Source organism: Aulonocara stuartgranti, assembly GCF_965226115.1.
Source record: "Aulonocara stuartgranti genome assembly, chromosome: 17".
Lineage (NCBI taxonomy): Eukaryota > Metazoa > Chordata > Actinopteri > Cichliformes > Cichlidae > Aulonocara > Aulonocara stuartgranti.
In genome coordinates, this window is record NC_138953.1 from 25,482,152 (window position 1) to 25,499,303 (window position 17,152).

The 17,152-nt window shown below is 38.8% G+C and overlaps 1 protein-coding gene across 5 annotated transcripts in view; it reads right to left on the minus strand.

Annotated features, from left to right (window-relative positions):
• ppfia2 (PTPRF interacting protein alpha 2) overlaps positions 1-17,152 on the minus strand; it is a 213,790-nt gene that overhangs the window by 174,370 nt on the left and 22,268 nt on the right. For all 5 annotated transcript variants that reach the window (XM_082511789.1, XM_082511790.1, XM_082511788.1 and 2 more), the window contains exon 2: positions 1,953-2,211. In XM_082511789.1, coding sequence (XP_082367915.1) covers positions 1,953-2,201 — 249 coding nt within the window. In that variant the 5' untranslated portion in view covers positions 2,202-2,211. The remainder of the gene's footprint in view (positions 1-1,952; positions 2,212-17,152) is intronic.

A 17,152-nucleotide genomic window follows, 5' to 3' on the forward strand; every position in this document is an offset into this window, starting at 1 on the left:
GTGACTAGAATTACTGACACAGTTTTAGCTAATCTCCACTTACTGCAGGAATCATTACATAAGGGCTTCTATGTATGCATTGCTCAAAGATCCTCACAAATGTGTTTCGATTATTTGTTTTCAAACAAGACAGGTTGCCATTGTCATATAACCCACACAGGCAAATGCACACTGAATGTTCAGTTATGTCTGAAATTTTAAATGATCTCAAACATGCATTTATCTCAACAACACTTAGGTTGGGTAAACTCAGCACTGCAGATATCCGTAACCAGTGAGCAAAAGAGCACAGTAGAACCCATTAATATGCAATTTGTTGTACACTCTCAAGTACTTACAAAATTATCTACATGTAAAAGAAACTGGTTTTGTAATTGGAGCCTACTTGTAGTTACAGGAAGCAACAAATACACTAAATTCATTGTCTTAAAATTGATAAGCTCCCTCCGTGTTGAGTTCATTTAAAATTACAAATGTATTTGTGGTTGGTGAGAGTCACTAAACTGGAAAAATATATGGTACTCCAAGACAACACAGTACTAGTGCCTTGTTCATTTAAGCATAATGAAATATATATATATATATATATATATATATATATATATATATATATATATATATATATATATATATTTATTTTTTTTTTTTTTTAACAATTTGTGAGGCAAATAAAAAGCAATACAGCCACACTCTACATTCATGTGAAAAACAAGTTTTCACAGTCTTGTAAAATCTAAGTATACCCTTATTGATACCATAGGAATTAAGACAGTAAGTAGCAGCCAGGTGCTGCTAATCAAATGTACTTAATTAACTGATCATCAACAAGTTTGACTACTCAAAGTCCACATCTCAACCCAATGGAAATGTTGTGGCAGGACCTCAAAAGAGCTGTCCATAAATGGATGACAACAAACTTTAACAAAGTAAAGCAACACCGTTCAGAAGAGTGGGTGAAAATCCCTCCGTAAACAATGTGAAACACTGAGAAAGCCATACAGAAAATGCCGTTATGGGAGGATTGTTAAGTTATTGCTGCTAAAGGTGATTCTACAAGCTATTGAACTATGAGGTGTACTTAATTTTTCACAAGACTGTATGCAACAGGTGCCCAACATGAAAAACGATAATAGTGGTTAATTTAAAGAGAGGGTGAAGTTCGATTTATGTCGGGAATGACTACGTATGTGCAAAATGTCTGATGAAATGACAAATGTTTGAAAGGCAGTATTGTCGTCAAGACTTGTTCCAAAACCAGTTTCAGCTGAAAAGTACTTCTTATTTGTATAATCCACTGGAAATGCATGTGTCAGCATGTTACCTCTATCAATCATGAGAGTTGGACTTTTCACACTTTTTTCTCTACAATGTTTACAAAGTCAGAGATAAGACATTGATTTGATGGTTAAAAAACAGCTTAGGCATACATTTAGATTAGCATCCACTCCTCTCTGTGACAATGAAGAAAACAAGAAAGAAAGAAAAAAGATGCAGGAAGGAGACTTTTGCCTTCTTGTAAAAGGGTCCGTTTTAACCCAAGTAATTGTTCATAAAACTAACCAAAGGTTTTGTATTTGACTTGCCTTACAATAATAAAGTCATTGGCAATCAGCCTTTACTATTGTTTGGAAATTAGGTTATGTTGTGAAGAGGACACTAAAACAATAAAACCAAAGAAAGTTTTAGAAAGTATAAAGTTTAGATGGACAATATTTTAATATTTTTATAGCAAATTTATGACAAAACACACATAAAATAAGTCAAAGACGACATCCCAGTGTCATGGAAGTCACAACACATCCTTTGTAAGCACATCATTATTCCAGCTTCCTACTTTAATTGCATGTCAATCCTTTGTTCTTGTCATGTCAGCAATTTCAAAAAGTCAAGGATACAAAGATTCCACAATAATATTAAAAAACCTTTTGAAAACAGGGATTTAAGCTGCTTACCTGTGGCAGGGCGGAGCTGAGCTGCCGCTGCAGCGAGTCTCTGTCATAGATGACATCCTGTAGATGCTGCTGGGCCAGACCGAGGCTCTCCTGAGTTTCCCTCAATGTGTCCAACAGCCGGTCCCGTTCGTCCAGCATATTAACCATAAGCTGTTCAAAATGTGAGTCCGGGTCTGAGGCGCTGCTCTGAGAGCCGCGTTGGCTCAGAGCTGTGTCCTCGCTGATCGTGGGCATCACTTCACACATCATCTTTGCTCTGCTGAAGAGACGAAAAACCAGAAATTAGACAATAGGCAATTTACACTCTGAACTTTCCAATTAAGCTGTTTTTTTTTTGTTTTTTTTTACATATAATACATACACAAACTGTCACCCATATTACAATACAGTTGCTGAACAACTTCAAATAAGAGGCAGCATACTCCCTTTTGGACCCACACATATCTAATAATAAAATTGTAGTTAAAAAAAGAAAAAGAAAAAGAAAGAAGACATAATAACAGTGGGTTTGTGCATGGATGAGAACCAAATTCTAATTCATAGGAATGATGAGTATTTGTATAGAGCAGGGTATATAGGAAAGCAAACATGTCTGTCCATGTCTTCTGTTTTGTACGCATGCCTCTGTGTAAATATCCACACACTTCTGTTTGTATGGCTGCGTGCATGTGACTGGGCCTGACACAGTTGGAGCTTGGCTCAGCGTCACCCCGGCGTTTCAAAGCTGCAGACACGTCTTGGGATGCTGGGCGTTCTGCCCTAGATTTCATGCTTGTGCTGTTTAATGGGCCAGCCCAGATCGAGTTGCATAATACACCATATCTATGCTATAGTGGATATGTGAAGCAATATTCCAGCTCCCCTCAGGGTTTTTAGAAAGCTTCAGGAATCATTCTAACGGATGTCCAGGTTGGTTCATACGCTAAAGTTATGTTTGCATCACTGCAGGTAAGTAAGAAAAAAAGAAATGAGCCATGGGAAGTCACTGTATTTTTGTAGCTCAGTGCCACACAGATTAGAAAGGCCCGTTCAACACAGACCATGAAAGAAAATTATAAGTTTGAATGATATTATTCATTGCTCACTTCTCATGACTTTCTACCACTATAGAGTGGAAAGAGTCATTTTTTGCCTTGAGGGTATCAAGGTTGGAAGTCAGCTTAAAAAAATAAAGTTAGCTGCAAGAGGTTGGGAAGGCCTATACCTTCTTACAGCAATATAACTGTTTTACATAAATATATTTTATTGTTATAAACAAGCCATGTACTTCTGATAATAACCTGGGTTTTATTCAGCTACACAGTAGAAAGGCTAACATCTTACATTCAAAGTCCCTAAAACCAGCTGTTTGCTAGGTTAGCAAACAGCTAGCTACTCATTAAACAACAACTCTACATATTTTTAAGCTAGTATTACGCTAGCAATTTTCTACATGTCAAATCTTGTCCTACTGTACTTATACCCATTATTTTTAGCACATATGTGCACTACAGGTGCCCATGGTATGATCGTATTCAACAAAATTGTGTAGAACGTCACATTTCTCACTCTTACTGGTCACCATCTTGCCTATACTGGAAAACATGCCAGTGGCAGATGTTTTTCAGGTGTTACATGGTTTTTGGTGTTTATGCATGTTAAATTCTCGTCTTAACTGTAAAAGTGTGTAGTAGGAGTAGTCAAAAGCTCAACAAGTGCAAGTGTTCATAGAAAAATATAGCAACTACAATGACAATTTCGGTCAAACATTATGTGGTGACAATATCGGTATCAGCTGCATTTATAAAGATGAAATTAACAGACTATCAGTCTAATTTGGCCCAGTTGTTTTTCAACCATGTCCCATAGTCTTTAAAGATGTCCTTAGCCTGTGCAATACTCAGGAAGCAACATGCAAAATACCTATAAATTAATGATAATTCTGGCTCCAGTGCTAGACCATACTTTCTCATTGTCTGGTCCTAGACTTGGTTTATTTAGTGAGAAAACAATATCCTATTGCCCAGACTTGGTCCCCTCTGGGTGGGTTACAATGCCAGGTCTGTGTCTCAGCATGTTCTGGCAGTAAGATGGGGTCTCCCATATCTTCTCCAGGCATCCGTCCAGGCTCCCACCAGTTCACTATTCAGCCACCATCCGCGGCCATTTAGACCAGAGAGCCGAAGCCTGCATGCTGCTTGGCTGGACACACTGCACATGCCACCCATCGCTTGGGAGAGCAGGCCGGCTGGCGGACAGACTGAGGACAAACGGCGGTGCATTTTAAGTAGAAGGTAATTCATCTGACTATGACTCAATACATGTTAGTGCAAAAACAAAGCATACAATTGGCTATTAGAGTCTCAAATACTAATTTCTATTTCTAATTTCTACTTTTATTGATTCCAAGTGATTCTTCCATGGTCAAAATGTTTCAAACCTTGCTCCTAACTCTCAGGTTTACTAAAATTTTACGTTTTTGGTGTTAATCTCCTAGGCTTGATCACATTTGTCTCGTCAAAGCAGCAAGAAACAGGCACATTTTGTTGTTTGATGGCGCTTTATTTCTGCTTTAAGCTGTGTAGAAAGCAAATTGTGCTGAGGATGTTTTTTCTGCTTCACGGCACATACAATCCCCTTTTGTCCTGTTCCTGCACCTTATGCTTTGATCTCACCGTGACTGCCCCTTAAATTATTTCACTGTCTATGAAAAATCAATAGATATGGAGAGAAAATGCACTGTCTGATCTGCTTTCCCCTGTGCTCTTAGTCATAAAAAGCAACCTTTAAAAACACTGAACCATATCATTCAGTACGACACTTATCTGGATAATTATTCCATTCAAAAGCCATTAGATCAGTCTCTAGTTTTACTCAAGAAAAAGACCAAAAAGTACAGCATATTCTGTTGACAATAACTTATGGATAAAGTTTTCCCAAAATGTGTTTTTTTTTGTGGGTAAATGCTCCTCTGCTGCTCAGTATTTGCTGCTATTGGAAGGCATGTTTGTGCAGCAAGTTATTAGTTCTCTCTCTAGTGTGAAGCAGTAGCAGTGACAGGTAAGAGTTAGTGTACTCCCCTTGAATAGATAATCACCCACAGTGGGCTGTGTGAAGAATGTCCGGACTGAGAGCTCTTATTGTCAGCTGGGATGCACATGTTGTCTAGATTGCACTCATTAGCAGTGACAGTACTATTTCCTGACAACTGAAAAGCCATTTTGACCACTATTAAAACAGCTATTTGGTCTACAGATAATTCTTATAGCCTGACAGAAAGGCTACTGATAGTTTTTCTATGCTCATTTCCACTGCAATGAAACATCACAGCACATTATGTTAATGTGTACCAGGAGAGCTCCCACAAATTCCTTTAGCATGTCTGGCTATCCCTTGTCATGAACGCTTGTCATAATGAATATGTAAGATTTTATCTGCCAGAATGATACTTTTGGAGAGAAACTGACATTTTTAGCAATTGAGTGAAAGTGTTGTAAGAACCAGATGACATTTAAGTGACTAAATTTAGTGCAGCTGGTTAAAGATGGTTAAATGTGAGGGTAAAAGTGTGCAGAAATCATTGATGGGAGGGAACAGGAACACGCTCAATTGAACTCATTGTGGACTACAGTTGAAATAAGAATACACACAGACAGACATGCAGGGATCATTGGGCTTTTCTCTACACGCCATATGCCAATCAATGAATTATTCAGGGGGGTAGGAGTGAGGTTTTCTTCTCAATCAGTGCAACAAATCCAAAGCCCCTTCTCTGCCTATTGGCATTCAAGCTCATTCCTGGCGCTAGATGGGAGGAAATTCCTTAGAAAACTTGCATCTACAAGACATTGCAATGCTAAAAACGATAAAAATCATGGAAAACTTGGGAAAAATTAAGCCTTCTTAGTTCCTTTCGGCAGGTGAGTATCCATAAAGCATTCATAATTAACAGTGTCACTACAGGAGGGCCTGTGTGTTGTACATCACACTGGTGGAGGACCATGTATCATTTCTTCAGCCTGGAGAAGGGCTGTAGTCTCAGTGTCTGCTGTTCGATTGCTTGGTCGATATGCTCACTACAACCCTATAGATCAAGCCTTCCAGGACTGATCAATAATTCCCAACAGTGGAAGCAACAGACTACCTGTGAAAAATGGGGCGTGCTGATAGCATCCCATTTTTCACAGTTTGGACTAGGTCTAACTTTTTTTTCTGAACCTTTACTCAGAGTCGACCTCAAACTGGCTTACACGGAGAAGCTGTTGGTGTGGCTGCAGTTTGTTAAAACAGATGGCCAGAAAAGTCAAGTGCAAAAACAGCTCATCAACTAACAATGCATATCAGCTGAAAAACAGTAACTTATTTGCAAGTTTCAAGAACTTCTGCGTTTAAGGTGTGAGACTAAGTTCAACATCCAGCCAAAGTTGCTGAACCTAGCAGACGGTACACCCACACAAAGCTGGATATGTACCCTCCTTGTCCATCAAATTCTTGACTACAGCTTGAGACCAAGTTTTACATCACATAATAGACTTTTTGTCATAACCATAATCTTTTTTGACGTTTTGAGGGAGACTTGCCTTGGAAGCCTTCGCTGGTTGTGCACAGAAAAGTAAGCTGGACAGAGAAGTTAAGATCCTGTCATCTTCTCACCTCTTCACCTGGCATCGCTGTCTGATGTGTTTGTCAGATGTCTGTTTCAGAAATTGTTGGATGCAACACCTCCAAAGTATAGAGAATGTGGGCTCATTAGGACATCGGCTGGCACTTTATTTGAAGCATTCTGCCAATGACAGCTAAACGATAACAATGCAAAGCACAATACTGCAGAAAGATTTTTCTTAAAAGCCATTTTAAGTAAAAAAGATTTAAAAAATGGCTTTTTTGGAATTGCCCATTATATGCTTGTCCGCTTGTCCAACAATAGGCGTGATTGCTGCTGAATGACCTTAGACCTTGTTTTATTTACTCTGACATACTGATTCCTAATCTAAACTATTGCAGTTCACCCTCCGGCACATCTACAAAGACCCATAATGAAAATGGACAAGCAGGGGGAAAAAAAAACAAAGTTAAGCCACAAGATTATTCCCCTGAGTAAGAATCAAGCAGGCAGTGAATTACTGTATCTATATGGGACAGATGTAAAATTTGACACTTATGTAGAATCACTCCATTTTGGCAGAAACAAATCAGCAAACGGCAGCTAATTTCCTGAATGTCTTCAGTTAATCTCATTAATGGGAACAATTGTGTGAGTAGATAAGGCACAGCACACAAAACAGCAGTGTGTTCCTAGAGCGGTATATGGCCAAGTGAGGCAAATTCAGCACTATTCACCACCTGGGAAACATCAAAAGACATGTGGAGTGTGAGCGTGTTCAGAACAGACAGCGGCCTGAACACGACACTCTGCGGCTTTAGAGATAAGCTGTACTACTCTATGCTTGTTGGGCTAATTTTGGAGAGGCTAAAATAAAACCGACATTATTTAATAGTGTGTTTAAAGCCTTGTTATCATTAGGAATGAAATTACTAATGCTTTAACGCATTGAACAAGGAAATGGTAATTTAGAAAGGAGTAAAGCAAAAATAAAGTAGGCCCAAAAACCCATTATGGGCTTTTTAAAAAAACTAAATGTAAGGTCAGCTCTTTGAACATTTGTAGCAACATGTTAAACTCATTAAAACTAATTTTCTTACAATATGAATAAGAGTGTATAACCATTTGTTTTAATGACAATGGACTTTACTTGCACATCAAGCAGTTAGCCGACAGGATAGTTGGTTTATGACAGATTGCACTTTCAAGTAATATTTGTGCTTGACTTCTTGGCGGGCAGATGAGCAAAGTGCATCTACAGACTGGATTGATGAGCTCCACGGGTAATGGGAAAGCTGTTGCATGCCGCTCTTTCCCATTTTGGCATTCATATCAGGCTGACAGGTGGGAAAAGAGTGACACAGCATATTTGTGAATGGAACTGGCCAGATTGCATGGTACACTCATAGTGCTGGAAAACCTCCTTCATATGGCACCCTGTACCACGGAGACTTCAGACGACCAAGAGACAGTCTGTCAAGAAAACAACGATTCAAATCTATTACACAGGATTGCTCAGGATATTATAATAATTGCAGTAGGCATACCAAAAGTAATATGGCTGTAGTGTAAAGATCTTGGATGTTAACCTGAAATAATTTCTTGCTCCAAAGTGGTCATTTTAAAGGGTGACCCCGTTCCACTCCTGCTGGGTCTCAAACACCTTCCTGATCAACTATATCAGAACTGCATACAGAGGTGAGTTCTGTGGTTGCTTATTTCAACAAGTTGAATTGCAAGTATGCACCAGGACTGCTGTCTGCAAAATCTTGGTCTTGGATTGAAGGGCATCTCAGAAGAAATGTTATGTGCATGGTTAGTTGGTTTTGCAAGTGATGGTGCTGTGATGGGCTGTTAGAAAGAAGAAGCCATACTCTTGTATGAAAATATTAACACCAACCTGCCTGCAATTCACTGAAGCATAACCTGCTATAGAACACAGAACTAAGATATTTTCCTGTTTTTGTTAACTCCCTACTGTTGATCTTCTTAAATAAACAGGGTGCCTACTTCCCTATTTGGACATCTGAAGATGTAGGTAAATTATTATTATTATTTAAGTGCTACTGTTCAGATGTAGAAAAGCAGAAAAAATATCTGTCATCAAAACACATTTTTTTCCCTCAGGAATCTACTGTAGTGGAATATCTGTTTATTGTTTCTAAATAATTTTGACAAGAAGACTAAAGTTACATTGTACAGTTGCTAATTACTACTTTTTATACGTATCTATTCGTAGGCTGAGAGAAAGTGATTCATTAATTTGATACAGCATCTCCCTGCCAGGATGTTTCTGAAAAGAGCTTAAGCAGAATTTAGATGTCACATTAGCAAGAAACTGTGGTGTAGTGTTTAAGGCACTGAAAATCTTCTTACCATTATTTTAGTCGCTAGCAGGTTGCTGTGGTCACCATTAGTTTGGGTGAAAGACATGCATGTCTGCAAACATTTGCAAACTATTCACCAAAACATGGTGAAAATGTGGAAAGAGCGATGCAAGCTGAAAAGACATAATGTCCACCTTCAGAATACAAATTGTGCCTTACCACTGCAACAAACACATTTCAAAAGTTGCACCTTTTACGTTGAAGGTGAACATTCCCCATTTCCGATTTCCGGCGCTCACAAGGTCCTAGCATTTGGTGACTGAGGCCCAACAGCTGATTTAGACGTCTTGGGTCAGTCTTTGTAGAGCCTACCACATTGCCTACATAAGTGGGTGGCACCATTGTCAGCATTCAAGCATGTGTGTGCAGCAGCACATGTTAATTATCTTGTGGTGGTTGCTGACATTTGTGATTAATTATATTGAGGCTATGACTATTATTCCTTATTTTGGTTATTCTCTTACCGATCCGTTCCAAAACTGTGGTTAAATGGTCGCAGGAAATCAACAGTACTGAACAGGCCAATCACAAAAGTTGCAGGCTGCATATACGTGACATACGGTTTCATTTCTAGAGAGGTGCATGTCAGGTAGCAGCGTATGCTTTCAGAGATTAAAATAAACCTAGATATAACACAGAAATATAAATCCTCTGTAACACATTCACCTTACATGAAAAAGATACCCACTTTGAAGCCAGGAGAACCCACAAACCCAGCTTTAGGGGACACAGGCTCACATTCTCCTAGTGCCAGTCCCAAGCCAGGATTAAACGGAAGTGTTCTGTCAGGAGGGACATCCAGTTTAAGATTTTTGCCAAAACATCCATTTGTGGATCCATTTGCTGTGGAGAACCCTCGGGAAACAAGGTAGCAACCAAAAGTACCCTTTTCTACATGTACAAGAAACAACATCTTTAGTAATATTCATACAACACTACACTACCAAAAAGAATAAGCAGGAATCAAAAGTCCTCTGCTACATGGGAACACTTCAGGTTGCAGAGACTTTGATTCTACAGCTTCTGATGTTTTAGCATGAAAATACAGACAGAAACACACACACATATATATATATATATATATATATATATATATATATATATATATATATAAATAAAAGAAGGGAAGTTATGTTTAGTCAAGACAGAAAACATCAGCAACAAAATGGAAGTTAAAATTAAAAGGTATTGAAATCATGCAAAACCTATTAATTAAGTGCATTATGGCACAAGTGGCTGCCATTATAGACAACTTAGATTCACTAATTAACCTAACACACATCTTTGGACTGTGGCAGAAAACTGGAGCAATGAGAGAAAACCCACCAGGCACAACGAGAACAAAGGCCCCAGGAATTAAACCACAGCGTTAACCACTGATGCAAGATACACGACAGACACTGTGTGAAACTTGTTTGAATCCTTTTCAGTAAATAGTAAAACCTTAAAATCTAAGAGTAGAACTAATATTTTTGTCAATACTTGTTGTTTTTGGACAAAGATAGACTGTCTCCTTATATTGGTTGATAAATCTAGATGAAATTGTCCAAATATATACCTTTTCCTTACCAACTTCAGACATCTATTGGCCCTCAAAAAAGCACACATAGTTATTTTGAGGTCCTACAATTAGCCCTATTAATACTAATACTCAGCTTATCTGTAGGCATAGAAATGGACTTTTACTGTACCACTATTTTTGAGAGGATATCCTGGTAACATCAATGTATTCCACAGCAGTCTGAGAACAAGCTACCTGCCTTAAGAAACACACTTCCAAACACGCTCTCGAGCTTTATAGTAAGTTTTATTTCAGCGATTGAAATCCCATCTGCCTCGATCCCAAGAATTATAGTCACAAAGTCTACCAGCAAATGCTGCTTCTGCTTCCTGAAACAGTGTGTTAGTCCAAACCACAATCTTTTGTTCAGTACATGAAAAATAGCTTGTGCAACTGTAATACATTACATCACAAAAATAGTATTCAGCACTCATTGATACTCTCATGTGAAGCTTTGGTAGTAAAAGGTGAATGAGACAGAGATGGGATGAGGAGGCCATTCTGCCATTAGGAAGGCCGGGAAAGGGTGATGAGGCTGAGCATCAAGTGTATGTCTGTGTGTGTGTGTGTCTCCATTTCTCTGTGACTGGGGGAAGGGTTTTCTGTGTGTGTGTTTTCACTGGTTGTGTGCTCAACTGAAAATAAGTCTGCATGCACATGAAAGGATGAAAAGGACATCGTGTAGCCTTTAACATCGCCCACAATCCCCTGCAGCAAGGTCATGCAAACCATGAATCGATGGAGATTGAATAAGAGCACTGATCGAGGTGAACAAAAAGGCAATAAAGCTCAAGTTGGAGGTGATTTGAACTGTGCCGTTTGTAACCACCACACCTGCCTCACCGCAACATTTTACCTTCCTCATTACCGAAGGTTTAGTGACAGTCAAACCTGGGCTTTAAAAGAGGACCTTAAACGATCATTTTATGCACATAAAAGCTTCTTCCACAGGTTGCCACTTTTCTCAATGAAACCTCGGGGGAATAAAAGCTTTGCCCGCACACCAGCCATATTAGGCAGGAAGGTGTATTTGCATGTTTGGGGTCCCTAACTGGAAAGTCACACACTTTATTAAAAAAAAAACCCATTAAATTAAGCATCTTAGCTTTGCATAATGTATCTGTGTCACACTTTAAAGTATGTGCCACAGCTTCACAAGTCGGAATTCCTACTAATGCAAATATTGTCACATCTCTTCACCGTGCACGCCTGTAAATGTTAATATTAATTGGCAAGATCAGAGGGAAATCACAGCTTTGCCTACAGCAATTAACCTTCTACCAGCGAGCCAGCATCTGGATGTGTGTGTGTGTGTGAGTGAGTGAGTGTGTCTGTTCACTCATTCATCCATTTACAGGATAAAAAGTGTGAATGGAGAGGCAGGTGAGTAGATGGATGGATGACGGGGGAGTCTGTTGAATGCCTTCTTCCTCCTTGCATCTCTGTAATAGCCGGTGATAATGTTGTTTATAGGAGGGGCAGCTGTTCCTCATGTGACAGCTCGTCCTTTTGCGTTACTAAGCACACACACACACACACACTCCAAGGCGGCCTGACTGCGGCGCTGATCGCGTCTTGACACCACTGTAACAACTCCGCCTCATTCTCTGAAATGATAATTGGGGAGAATCCTTGGCTATTGTCTCAAGTGCATTACATCATGCCAGCCTCTCAGTCTGCATCCCGCCCCCCTTCAACTCTCTGCTATGTCTCTCCACTGTGACAGCCGGCCGTGATTTTTTTATTTCTCCGGCAGAGCTTCACAATGTCAACCACACGAAATCTATACATTATATACACCACGTATGCTTCCACACCAAGCGCTCACTACTCCCCGCAACATCCCCATCAGTCCAGAGTTGTGGAGATAAAAGGGGCACCGCAGAAAATCACCTTGAGCCCGAAGGAATGGGGCAATGTAGGTCACTGCGATACCGGCGGCAACAGTGTGCATACTCACAATTTGTTCCTTTACTATCAGCAGAGGCTCTGGCCGCGGATCAATGACAACTGCAGTCTGTGCAAGCTATACCATGAAGCGGACAATCCTAGGAGGCTTCTTCAGTGCAAAGAGCCAGCGACGCCAAGGATACGACCCTAAAGGTGCGGCTGGTCCCCGCCGCTGGCATTGTCAAAAAACAAAAGAGCAGGAGCGATCGCCAAATTAGCCGGGTCGGGTAATGACATCTGATTTCCGGGGATCCACACGCACCGGTTAAGAAATTATGGCATGTTACAAATTCTGCTGTGATAAGCGGAGCTGGAAAAGACCATTGTAGGAGCTGACGGAGGGGAGGCGTGTGGAGTCTTAAAGTTGCAGCTGTGCAATTCTCTTTTCTTTATGTGCAGACCTATAATAATACGACTAGTACTACTAATAACAACAATAATAATAAAAGTGTTCAGCGTGTTAAAATATTTGATTTAGCCTGCTACATTTAATAGGTGTAAGATTTTATTTCTGACTAAAATAAAACGTGAAAAAGCGAAATATCTTCAATGTATGCCAGTAAACTATGATAAAATATCTGTTAGTACTGAGAGTACTTCTGTAAAATGTAAAATAGCGTTCCGCCAACCAATTAGAAAGGGCAGGGGAAAGCTCCTTTTTTCAGTCAGGCAGATGCCACCAGAAGCGATGTTCACCTTTTCCAGCCACACAGATGGTCGTTGCCAGATTCCCAAACGCTGTAGTTGGGAGATGCTTGGGGTCAGCCACCACTGCCTTCAGTCCCGAAGGCTGTTTGTCCAATTACCTAGGAAACAGTTGTTGTCCAATACAAAAGCCATTAACATTTACACTAGCTTGTTTCTTTTCATCAGGGACTCTCTCACAGAATCAGATCATATAAGATTTTTAGTAATATTTTGTTCAAGAGATTGTAATAGCTGCTTGTAGAAAGACACTATATGTTAAAAAAAAAAAAACGTTCTTAAAAAATGCAGGGAAAGGTGGGCTAAGTAAAAGTTACCACGGGGTTACAACAGCTTGATAAAAACAATAAAAACTAGGTTTGATTGAAAGTGAAATATAAATACTGGATTTGTTATATATAAAAAAAAATATGACTGTGCAACTAAGTACAGGTGATTTTAAACGCAATAAATAATGATGAATTAAAAGAAAATTAAATGGTGAGTTTAAACGATGGAGAGACTTGAGAAGAATCTAACTTATTTAAATGTTTTTTTTTTTTAAAAGATGGTTAAAAAAGAGTGGAACAGATAAAATATGTATTAAATAGATGTTATTATAGATAACATTAATACAGTTTTGTCTTTAATATGGTACTGTAACATAAGGTTTTGGTTCACATATTTGTGATCTTTATGTGAATTTAAACCTGTAACGGGTCATTATTTTTTAAGTAAAAGAAACGTGGAGTAAATTTTGAAATAATATTTAAAGACGACACTGCAAAAACAGTGTTGGTCTTCATTGTTGTAGTAAGTCTTAGTGTTCATTGTGCAGTAGCACTTTACACAAATAAAGATGCTGTTGATTTTCAGCACTCACATGTATTCAAGATGACTGGATGTCCATATACATTTGACCAATCATGAGTCTATGAGTCACTGTTTTAAACTCCCTTATATTTATTTTCACATTTACAATAATTATAATTATGGTGATGTTGTTACTATTATTGTATTATTACTATTGTAACACTACAAAACATCTTAAGAACTATTGGGGCTTGATAGAGCAAGCACAAAAATAGGATGAAATGGTACATTCCAGCTCATATTTTCATACATAGTGGAGAGTGTTTTTGCTATTCAATTATTAGCTTTTACGATAAAAAATAAAGAAAGAAAGAAACTAGGACATACCTGGGTTGTGGTACCGCATTATACTGTACTATAGTTCTATCCTACACGTCTTAAAGTCTGTAATTCCCATAAAATGGTTTAGAAAATCAAACCACTGGAATAGGGTCTGTTGGTCAATCCAACCTGCTAGGTCAAAATAACCCATAGAGGTTTGTCTATATTTGACCCAGCCCTCTGCTGCACAAACAAATCAAAATGTTTGTGTTTTGTGTGTATTTAATTTAAACCTTTATGTCTTGTTTGGGGTCAGAAATGCTGAGAGGTTCTTTCCCATTGTTGAGGCTTACTGACAAAAAAGATGAATAATAAAAACTAAACACAGGCACTGAATTTCTCCATTATTTTCTACTTGTCTATGTACACTGCTGTGTGCTGCAGGCTATAAAACAGTGGGCATGGATTTCTTGTGATTGAATATATAGAAGCCAGTCTAAATATGGACAAGCAATAACAGGGATTAAAATGGCCAATACTTTGAAATATCAGCAAAGAAACAAAGACAGAAATGTTTTAAATTATTTCATAATATTTTAATAGATTGAATGTAGATGAATATTTCATTATATTTTAATAGATTTAAGGAGATCCCATTTATTCTTAGCAAGTGTGGCAGGGTGGTGCAGTGGTTATCCTCTTGTCTCACACAAAAGAGTAAAAATAGTTGTCTGCCTAGCTGCATTAGCCCTGCAATAGACTGGTTACCTGTCCAGTAATTAACCTGGACCAAATGGCATAGCCTCCATAAATAAGAGTGTGAAAAAACTGAGTACAGTGGAATCAGTTTGAAACGATCTGAGCTTTACAGCATGGTGTACTATTCTACTGGAAGCAGCAGTGTGCACTTTACACTGTAGTATTGAAGGGTTGGACATGGTAAGCAACAGGTGTGACATTTAACTGTCACTCAGTTGGTACTGTGGGACCCAAAGTGTACCAAGAAAATATCCCATACATCATTCCACCACAACCTGAACATTTCATAGAGCGCAGGATGGATCCATACTGCATGTTGGTGACATTAAATTCTGACTATTGCAGTAGCAATGTTTTTCTGGTCTCCTGGTGTCCATTTCTGGTGATTAAACCTTTTGCGACATCATAGATTCTCTACTGCATACCTTGGTTGTAACAAGTGGTTAGTTGAGTTACTGTTACTTTCTGATCAGCTCTAAGTAGTCAGACTATTTTCCCCTGACCTCTGACATCAACAAGGCATTTTCAGCCAGAGAACTGCAGCTCACTCTGCTTTTCAGACAACGGTCTGTAAACCCTAGAGATGTTTCATGAAGGGACAATCCCAGTAGATCAGCAGTTTCTGAAACATTCAGGTCGGCCGGTCTCCAATCAACAACCACATTCAGAGTTGTTTAATCATCTTTCTTCCCCATTCTGATGCTCTGTTTGAACTTCAGTGGGATGTCTTGAACATGTCTACATGCCTAAAAGCTGAGTTTCTGATATGCAATTGGCTGATTAGATTTTTGCATTAAGAAGCAGTTGAACAAATATTACTAATGAAATGGTTGGTGAGTGCGTCTTGTTTTATGTATCATATCACAGATGATAAGAGCCAATAACAAAGATATTCTGATGATATCTGCTACATTATGTTTTTGACAAAATGCTATCGCTATTTTGTAATAAAAGTTTACTTACTGGTTTGTGAACCTATTGTCAAACCCAGGTCTTCTTATAAAGAAGCTTAGTCAAAGCAGTTGGTGTAAACAGATACACAGATACCCACAAAGTGTCCCATTCTAAGCTTATTCTATTTTAACCCAAGCCACAGTTTTTTAAAAATAGTTTGATATTTATAAAGATGTACTTTATGGTATTTTTTAAACTGTTTTAGAAAGTTAAATAAACCTCAGATGCTTTTCATAATAACAATCAGATAATTCTGTAAAAATGGCAATGGGATTTAAATTTTTTAAATGTCAAATATTTTAACTGAACACTGTCTGAGAACTCTCTTTCCTACTGCTTTTTCACTAAGGCTCTAACTTTCTCTCACAGCAGCAGTGTGGGCCCGTGACAAATTGCTGCCTGTAGACTGCCCAAAGATTAATGCCACTGTCCATGGTGCTGAATTCTGTATGCTTCTTGTATGTGCTGTACTGTGCTGCAGGCCTCTTAAAAAAGGTATACTAACACCCCCACACCCCCTCCCCAAAGTGTTGCAAAACAGTTGTTTCCCTGGATTATTACATTAGATCTATAATCATGTCTCTTGAAAAGCACCAATGTTTCTGTTCACAGGAATTACAGTCCCTGGATTCTGGGAAAAGGTCCATTCTGGAAGATTTATCTCTCGGCTGCCAGTCACTGGCTTGGATATTTAATTAACATACGTTGTGCACTAGCTTGGTGTTTGCTGTCTCGTTTTGGTCTTTAGCTGGCACTAAATCCCACCTGGGAGAATGCTGTCAGATGCTTCTTTTCTCTGTTGTAGCCCCAACTTGCTTCCCCCTCCTGTTCTTTTCCTGTTGTCTGACAAATTAGCAAAACAGACACAGAGCTAAGTGGTGGGGTGGAGTGCTGGCTCTTTTCTCAAGTGAAAAAAAGTACACCATGATGACAAAACTCAGCAGTAACCATCAGGGCTGTAAAATGAAGCCAGCTAACAAGTGCCAAAAAAGTGCAATTCTTTGAGTGGCCACTAGAGGCTGGTTCCAAAAAAGAAGTCAAACTATAAAGTTGCTGTAAAGTCGCTTATTTCCCAATTTATAACAATTCTGATTAATGGAGGTTTTTTTTTTAAAGATTACCTAAAATCTTACTAAGAATTAAAATTTATTTACATTTACAAAGTTCGGGTCATAGTCACTGTGACAGA